The following is a 9,261-nucleotide window of genomic DNA, read 5'->3' as shown; positions in this document are numbered from 1 at the left end:
AAAAAAAAAAAGGACGTGCCGGGCCAGAGTTTGACACCCCTGATCTAGTACAAGAAGACAGATACAACCGCTGAAAAAGGCACAACTCACCCCCACACACAGCGGGACAGGTAGACAGGATCCTCCCCAAGTTTAAAAGTCAGCAGGCTAAACAACCTCGCTTTGAGTAATAAAAAACATTACAATTTCAGACTAGAAAGGCAAAACCACAGCCCTGGACTAAGGATCAAAAATATCTAAGTGGTCACAGATTTAAAGCTATAGTTAATTACTTCAATACATTTTAATTCAAAAAGGATGTGAGGGTAAAACTACCGGTTCAGCAAAAATAGAGGAGATACAGAGTAAAGGACCGGAGAACCTTTTGGTACTTTGTATACACTTAATGCAATACAAGGTCTATAGGTTACAAAATACCTTTACATAGGGGGAACACACAAAGAACCAGGGGTTAAAGGGGGGAGTAGAAGGTGTGGGGGTGAAGGAAAGGAAGTCCACGTTCGGGAGGGCTCTGTACCGAGGAGCAGTATTCGGTCTATGGATTCTAGGTTAGCATGAATGCATGGGTGGTGTCCTTGAGAATGCATGTGAGTTTGTTGTTTTATCCCCTTAGGTTTAGTCGACAAAGCCAGAGATGCAGGGTGATTTCCAGGCTTTAGCCAGTGCAATTCTGGCTCTAGCAGTAATTACATAATTTCTTAGGATATTTCGGTAGAGGCATATTAATTTTGCTCAAGAAAGCACTTTCCAAGCTTGGAAGTATTGAGGTATGTAACACCAATGATATGATTTGAAACACTCTCACCCAGTATTTTTGCACCACTGGGCAAGGCCACCAGATGTGCCCCATGATACCTACACCCCCTGAAACAGAGGTCCGGGAAGCACGGAGTGGGGGGATCAGTTAACAATGTAGCATAACTTATATCCTAGAGAGATTGTGTGATGATTGTGCCATAATTGGTGCATAGCTGCTTCCCAAGCCTTCATGTAAGGGAATTTGGAGGATGAAACCGACAAGGCCCAGTATAAATTAGAAATCTGACCAATCACCTAGGGATTTGCATAAACTGTGAAAGGAAGTTCTGTTGTACAGACAAGGGCCATGAGATATCTTGGAGAATACAAGGGATTTGTTGGGCATAACGAAGGGGCGAAGTTCCTTGGATTGAACCAGGTGGTCCAAGTTTAGTATGGTCCTTTTTTAGCTAAATGGAGACTGGATGAAAAGAATAGCTGACTACAAAAAAAGTGTTTGTAGGGATTAAAAACAAAAAATTGATTGAAAATGTGGATAATGGTGCTTACTAAGCTACTACTATCAAGAAATGGAAATAAAGAGAAAATATATAATGGATTTTGACTTTTAGTCCAAATTATTGCGGTCCTTGCCTGCACTCACCTACTGCAGTGGGGCTTTATGTAAATCAGGTATTTCTGTCTCTTTCCTGAAGAAGCAGATTAATTCCATGAAACGCATCGAAAATCAACAGGGTATGCCCCTAGGATTGGGTAACCCAGACAGGAATATGTCATTATGTTTGTTGCACATTTTAAATGTTATATTGTTAATGTTATTTAATAAAAATATGGGGTTTTTTTTGGATACACATGTGGAAATTGAATATGATTGGCCTAGAAAGTGCCATTCATTGATCTAACCCCTCAAAACCCCATTGTTAGTATAAGCCTGTTACGATTAGGTCCCCCACCCTAAAGAAGCCATTTATTGTGCCACCAACAAAACTGATTAGTTTACTCCCCCAATGGAAGGGGTAATCGAATTGGCAACATTTTTTGAAGATGGCACAGATATGAGAATAAATCGGAGACAGCTGGAAACTGTAAGCCAGGGATATCTGATATAGCGCGGATTATTTCTATTAGTCTAACATCAACCTTGTGAGGACCATGAGATGAATCAATGTAAGGAGGCAAATAGAATTATCAAGGGTATTTACCCCGCTACATCCAACAGTAAACATGTTGTAACTATATAATGGTGGGATTTATTCCCTTGTTATTATGGTCTGACATGCTGTGCCACATGGTGCTTAAGCAACAGCAGACTCTGGGTATGAGAAAAGGCCATTGGTACTCATGATAGCAAGAAATACTCCTGATGGCAGCAGTAGAAAAAGGCTTCAGCTTGAAGTTACACAAAAATGCAGAGACAGCAATGACTAGAAGTTGGCGTTGGCATGGCGTTGATCCTAGATGGTGGGAAAGAGCATCCACCTAACAGATATGTGTAAGCACTCTATTCCTTGATGTTATGCCTTACACATTATGAAACTGGCATAGGCAAGAATTTCAGTACCCCAATGGACTGTCGAAAAAATGAGCCTGCTGGAAGCTGCAATGAGGTAAAACAGTCTTATACAAGTTGACCTGACTTGAAGGATCTAAAAATTAAAGAATCTTGTTAAAGACTGAGCTGGCTAAAGCTGTTTAACCTCCTTAGTAACTGGACACTGGGACATGATGAAGTGAAAGGGAATCTGGCTGTGTTCCATTCTTCCTCTTGATAGCAAAATAAGCCATTGGGTCAATATTCCTGTGGCCCTTTATATGAAATATAAAAAAGTAACTAAAATGGCATTTGTACAAGAAAGTTTGATGATAAATTGGAGGTTTTTGTTGAGAAGAATAAAATACTTACTAAGAAATCAATGAACAAAGAAGGTAAAACTGGTAATGGTTACGGAGACTTGGAAAGTGAAAATTCTCCTCTGAAAAGGAATTCTGCCATTAAGAACACATGCAGAAGGTGTATTCTCAGAGCAGGATATATACAAGGTAGCCAACAAAAAATGAAAATGGTAACACTTTTTTTATATTAACTCATAAAATTATATTTATAGCAAAGGGTAAATTCTTCTAATAGCATCACAACAACAGGGACATAAACTACTAAATCTGTCAACCTTGCAAAAGAAAACCAAAACAATAAGAACTGTTTTTTAAGTTAGTTCCGCTCTAAATATTGAGTAATAGGTCACCGGTCCAGCGCTTCCAATCCAGAAAGCAAACAGTCTAGTCCGTCCCCGAAATGAGTAAATGAATAATTCTGTGCCAAACTTGCATATCCAATGTCCAATAAAGGCAGATAAACATTGTTTGAAAAAAAAAAATCTCACCCAATGAACGTAAAAGAGGGGGAACACAAGTTTATATGACATTTATTTCACAACAGCCAGTTGCCAACATGAAGCACTAGCAGCCATTCGGAAAATGATGGATTATATTAAAATGTTTCACCTTACCTGGGTGATGAGAGTACACAGAGAAATGAATAGATTTTCCAAATGCACAAAAGGCAGATAATATTGAATTTATTAGAGAAATGATTTTAAATACAAAGCTGGTTGGGATAAAAACTTCAATTTAAAACTGAAGCCACAATTTGTAGACAAAAACATAAATAAAAGTGAAATGGAAAAATATTTATAGTACAGGTAGTCCCCAGGTTACATAGGAGATAGGGACTGTAGGTTTGTTCTTAAGTTGAATTTGTTTGTAAGTCGGAAAAGGTACAAATTATTTTAATAAATACAATTAGGACAGATGTTTGTCTCAACATAATATTAGGCAGTGTGGTGTCAGTTACTGTAAAAAATCCTCACTGTAAGCTAATCACAAAAAGCAAAAAAAAAAAAAAGTTGTAAATCTTTATGGAGCCTAGACATTCATTAGCTTCTGGAGCAAGCTGTGCTTTGATATGCAAAAAGAAAAAACTGCAGAGTTTGTCTTGGTCATTAAAGAGTTACAAGATGTTACAGATCAGCTCAGCTTATCAAGGTCACCCACAATCTCAGCTGTGTTTAGCAAAACATTTCTTCTGCAAGTCATGCAAACTGCCCCCTCCCCAACATCAAGCCTTCGTCCTGCACACAAGGGAGCAGGGAAGCCCTATTCGTATCTAAAAGGCGTCCGTATGTCGGATGTCCTTAACTTTGGGACTACCTGTAGTAATATATTTCTTAAAAACAAAAGTAACAATGTGAATTAGGTACTCTTTTTTTTATATTTAGTGTGAAGAGGCTACCACTTAAAAGGCAATTTGGGAAATTTCTGTATCCTCTTTTAGATGTAAAGTGAGTAAAAGAAAAGTTGTGTAAAAGGGGAAAGGTAAATCCTGAAAATATGAGGGGGACACATTAAAGCACCTCAAAGGTAATATTAATATTATTTTTATTTATGGGGAATATGTCAATCACTTTAGAGGTTAGCAGAAGCCTTTCAATGTATATGTGGATTACCACAGAACAATCATGTCAATTATTCTGTGTAGAAGCAGCAGTCCAATGATTCTCATTGAATCACAGCTATACTTCTTCAATCAGCCCATACTCTCTGCACCCTATAACCATTTCAACAAGATCATTGTTGTACGGAAACTTGGGGTTGCATTGACATTTCTTGTCATTTACTACTGTAATTTATACTGTAAATTATTACTGTTGTATGTCCATTGTCCAAGTCAAGACCTCTAAGAAAAAGTGGAGATTGAAGCAGACATCTGTGGTTGGAGAAGGACCCAACCCAAGATGCTGAACAGTGCCACAGAGTAGCCACACAGCATATATCGCCATAGGTCTGAGATATACAAAAGTGTGTTAGGAGAACCTGCACTGATCTAGCCAGTAGGGCAGGGTACACATGTGCAATAATTGTCGTTGGAAAGGATGTTTCCAAGACTGGACGATGCATGAGAGAAGGGAGAACGACAGAGCGGTACCTCGTTGTGCTCTCTCCCCTTCACTTTCATTACAATCGTTGCTCTCGTCCGTGGATCCGCCAGGACAACGAGTGCTGTAAATACGCCAGATTCTTGTCCGATATCGGCCCTGAGCCGATTGTCAGAGTAGAATCATCTACGTGTGTACGTAGCCTAACCTAGATGGATGATTTGAATCAATTGCTACTGAAATATGTGACCACTTGCTGGCATTGCCTAATCAGTAAAGACATTAATTCATGTTGTTGTCAATAAATCAAATAAAGGTAATCTGTTGGTAGCAAGGGTTTTTTTTTTACACAGTCTGACTGCAATTTTTATGGAGGGCCTTGACAAGATGTGTCTGAAGGTTACCATAGCCATTACAATGCCACCCGGTGGGGCCATGTCGTCTAGGCATTTATGTATAAATAGTGTGCCAACACCATGTTTCATACAGCAATTCAAAAAAATTGTGAAGATCACAGAGTTCTAGCTCTTTGCAAAGATCTCACAGAATACATGGTATAGCTTCACACTGTAGCAGCATCCTCCAATGTTAGAATACATGTTAATGTCTGTTTGTCTGCAAAAATTGTACATTTCCATAAACATCATTCTAAAACACATATGCATTGTATTGTTTCCCAAAGCTTACTAACACCTTTCCTAGCTAGAAATGCTAGAGTCTTGTGGTAATTTTACAGCACATCTTTCTAACAAAACTTTTAGTGGCTTTCCACCTGCACCCAGGTGAGTGATAATGTATTATCAATAATACTACCAAGACTCATTCATATATTCCAAAAAACAAATTAGAGCATTTCGGAGTGCCAGAGCCCAGGGCCTACAACAAAAGGTTAATTTTGAACTTTTGTTCGTCCACAACCAGACCTCGCCCAAGTATTCTCTAATGAATAAATAGGCTGTAATAATCTAGGCCACCTTAAAGATCTTAGCCTAATGTGTGCAGCCAAGTTTAGTTTCCTGAACATTCAGAAACAATTTGTGTTACACACTATTAATGCTGGGGAAGGAGCACCTATATCACAAACAACTAACTGAATATCAGTTGTTATACTTGCAAAAATTAAACAACTAACAAAAGAATGGCAGCTGCAGAGAAATAGATTTGTCCACTTGGCCCATGAATCAACCAAGTATAAATTACAATATTGGCAAGCCTAATAATATCTATATAATTTTTCAGTTCAAAAGAAAGATGAAGGAAATGCACATGATCTTTACATATTCATTGCCTTATGTGTCACACATCTTATTGAATATTACATATAAAACAATGTGATGCATATCTGCCAACTGTGTAAAAGTTTGTACAGAAACTGTACATTGTCTAATTATATTAATGGGAGTAAACCTAGTTTACATAAATTATTGTATTCTGGGTTTGCCCAAAAATCACCCCTACTAACATATATAATCTGGTCTCATTCTCCAGTTCCATCAGGTTGCGAGGATGTAGACGTAATCACTTCAGTTTGCACTGAACAATTTTCTTCTAGGCGAGCTTTTTTTAGGCAAGGCTCATTTTGCTTCTCTTGATCATTAACACTGGACACAGCAACAGGAAGTGAGGTGCTTGCTTGAGTTGCAAGAAGCTGCAGTGGGTTTGAAACAGCTGGAATAAAGAAATAATTCAAAATAAATTACACAAATTGTAAACTGAAACAGATACATCACACATACACTTGTCAATACTTGCAAAAAGGGAAGCTGTGCATAAATAGGCAAGCAGAACTCATATGATTAGTTACTAGTATTGTCTGCAGCTAAGTTTTTCCTCATTTAATGCCCTACCAAGCCTTATTCTTTACTGTAAGCCTTATTTATTAAAGCGCTCCAAGGCAGGAGAGGATACACATTAATCAGTGAAGTTGGGTGATCCAGCAAACCTGGAATAGATTTCTTCAAAGTAATTTGCTAGCCAATGTTTTGAATTCTGAACCAGATCCATTCCAAGTTTGCTGGATGACCCAGCTTCACTGATAAAGGTGTATCCTTTGCAGCCTTGGAGAGCCTTAATAAATCAGGCCTGTAACTCTGTGCGCAGGTGACCATCTTGGTAGAGGAGCAGGGTGTTGCTTCCTAATGTCAGAGCAACATGTGTTAAGAAAAAACAAAAAACAAAAAAAAAACATAAAATGTATTGATAAATGAAGCTAAATAAAGGAGGAGATCTATAAATTGCAGCTTTCTATTTACAAGACAAACAGTTAAAGCGGACCTAAACTCAAAAGTTTTTACTTAACATAAAACGGTAGACAACTCTTTTATATGAAGTAAAAATATTCTCTTTTTATTTTTAAAGCACCTGCCCTTTCTGTCAGGATTGGGTATGGGCAGAAGGGGCTTTTTCCTACACCGAAGGGGAAAGAGATGCTGATCTCACAAATGCGCAGCGAGATTGGCACTTTTTGTTTTCCTCTTTATAGCATGCTACGTCACCTAATCTAGCACTTGCACAGTGCAAGATCGGGTGATGTAGCCAGAAGGAAGAAGGTTGAAGATGTCGGCGCCCAGCGCTTCCTCTGCATCGGGACAAAGGAGAATTTCAATCGAGGAAAGCTCCAGCGCGATGGAGGGATATGCAGAATTAAAGGTAAGTGTGATTATTTTATTTTGCAGTTTAGTTCCGCTTTAGGAGCATACCAGAGACATCACCAAATCTCCTCAGACTAGCAGTCAGAGACACAATTCTTTAGATCTCACACTGCAGATATAGTTATGAGGCTCTAGAAATAGTAACATGCCAGAAAATTCACTAAAAACATTTCTGGATCTTCCGTAGGATAAAATAAGGAATCTTCAGTTTTTTAAATTCAGATCCACTTTAAAGTAGAACTAAAGCTAAAAATTAGCGACTAGACAGGTTCTTTTTTTGCAGAAGGGTCTGGCAATGTCCCTTCTGCAATAAATAAACATATCTGCCTGACCTCAATTTTTTTTTAAAACACTCACCTGTCCCTGTTCTGTCGAGGGTGCCTCCATCTTCTTGTACTCACTAATGCGGGAGATCATTCAGTCCTGGCAACGGGCATTTACATGGTGGGCTGCACATGCGCAGCTCAGTGTTTATTTTAAAGGAAGAAATCAAACAAGCAGGTAAGTATGTTTTATTGCAGGAGGATCATCGCCTATCCCTTTCTGCAATAAAGACCTGATTGCTCACCAATTTGTAAATCGGTTAGGCAAGCAGTTGCAGTCAGGGTTAACTAATACAGATGGATCCATAGCAAAGCACTGCATGCCTTCTGTGTGGACTATGCTTAACATTTGCAATAGGGAGGGGGACCCATTGCAATTGTAAATGTTTGTTTTTCCTTAAGTTCACTTTAAGGCAATGCAACCTATCCACCTTTCTGCTGTGTCTTTTGAACTAAAGTAAAAGAAAATCTCATCCATCAAAATTATTAAACTATACAGTTATAAAACAAAAAAAAAGAAAGTACACCTGCTTCAGCATAAGGAAATATGTCAGCATAAGATCAGGAGAAAGCCCCTTGTCTCTAAAAAGAACATAGACACATGGCAAGGTTGCAAGATGGTTCACCATATATTTAATCATGGGGTGCATGTGGTTTTTTCCACATAGCTTCTCCATCTTCGCTGCAAAAAAAAAATATTGAGACAATGCAATCTAATGTGTGATGTTTTTCATGTGAAGTTAGATTCAAATCATTTTAGAAACAAGATGATTTATGTACTGACATAGAAAAAAAATATAGAATTGAAAGAGGGTATACATAATAAAATATTTTATGACACACTAAAGTACTAAAGGAAAAGTAGCACACATTATACACAGAAAAAAAATGACTCTGAAAGATTATGCATGCTCCTTAAAAATATATTCAAGCTACTAGGTTGGAGCTGGAAGGAAAGAGGTACAGGACCCATATATAAACAGCTATTATTCAGTGACAAAATCTGTGTCTCTGTTTTAGTACAATGACAGTGTTCTCCCCAGAACTTTTTTTTAGCCGGGTGGTAGGAAGCTGTTGCCGTGTGGTAAAAAAAAGGGGGTGTGGCAAAACACGGCAAATTTTGTGCTCCCAGTTGTTTATGCCATGGGTATCCAGTAACCTCTTATTGTTTCAGTGTTCTACCTTCTCCTTATACTTTGTTGCAACTTTGTAATGCCTGCCCCGTTAGTATATCCAATTTTTCCATTCTATGTATTTTGCCACAAATGTCCTATGCGGTGTTTTGTGACCCAACTTACTAGTGTTCTAAGTTTTAGGAGTGTAATCCCTTGTAGTAGTGTAATAGTATAATGAATGTGGTGTAACAAGTTAGGCTAGCTCATATTAGCAGCAAGAATTATTTACCCCTTCTGAGTGATTTCTGGCAACTGTTAGGCACCTAGGATTGGTAACAGGCGGTATGTGCTGGGCACCTAGGATTGGTAACAGGCGGTATGTGCTGGGCACCTAGGATTGGTAACAGGCGGTATGTGCTGGGCACCTAGGATTGGTAACAAGAGGTAAGTGCTAGGCACCTAGGATTGGTAACAGGCGGTA

General features: G+C 38.5%; 1 protein-coding gene across 1 annotated transcript in view; it reads right to left on the bottom strand.

Moving 5' to 3' along the window:
- The window catches only part of FOXK1 (forkhead box K1), a 45,327-nt gene that overhangs the window by 5,317 nt on the left and 30,749 nt on the right, over positions 1–9,261 (bottom strand). The window contains exon 9 of the mRNA XM_072418880.1: positions 6,154–6,359. Coding sequence (XP_072274981.1) covers positions 6,169–6,359 — 191 coding nt within the window. The 3' untranslated portion in view covers positions 6,154–6,168. The remainder of the gene's footprint in view (positions 1–6,153; positions 6,360–9,261) is intronic.

The sequence above is a fragment of the Pyxicephalus adspersus genome, chromosome 7, assembly GCF_032062135.1.
Source record: "Pyxicephalus adspersus chromosome 7, UCB_Pads_2.0, whole genome shotgun sequence".
NCBI classification, from domain to species: domain Eukaryota; kingdom Metazoa; phylum Chordata; class Amphibia; order Anura; family Pyxicephalidae; genus Pyxicephalus; species Pyxicephalus adspersus.
The sequence above is the reverse complement of the archived record's forward strand: the minus strand, read 5'-3'. Positions and strand labels throughout refer to the sequence as shown.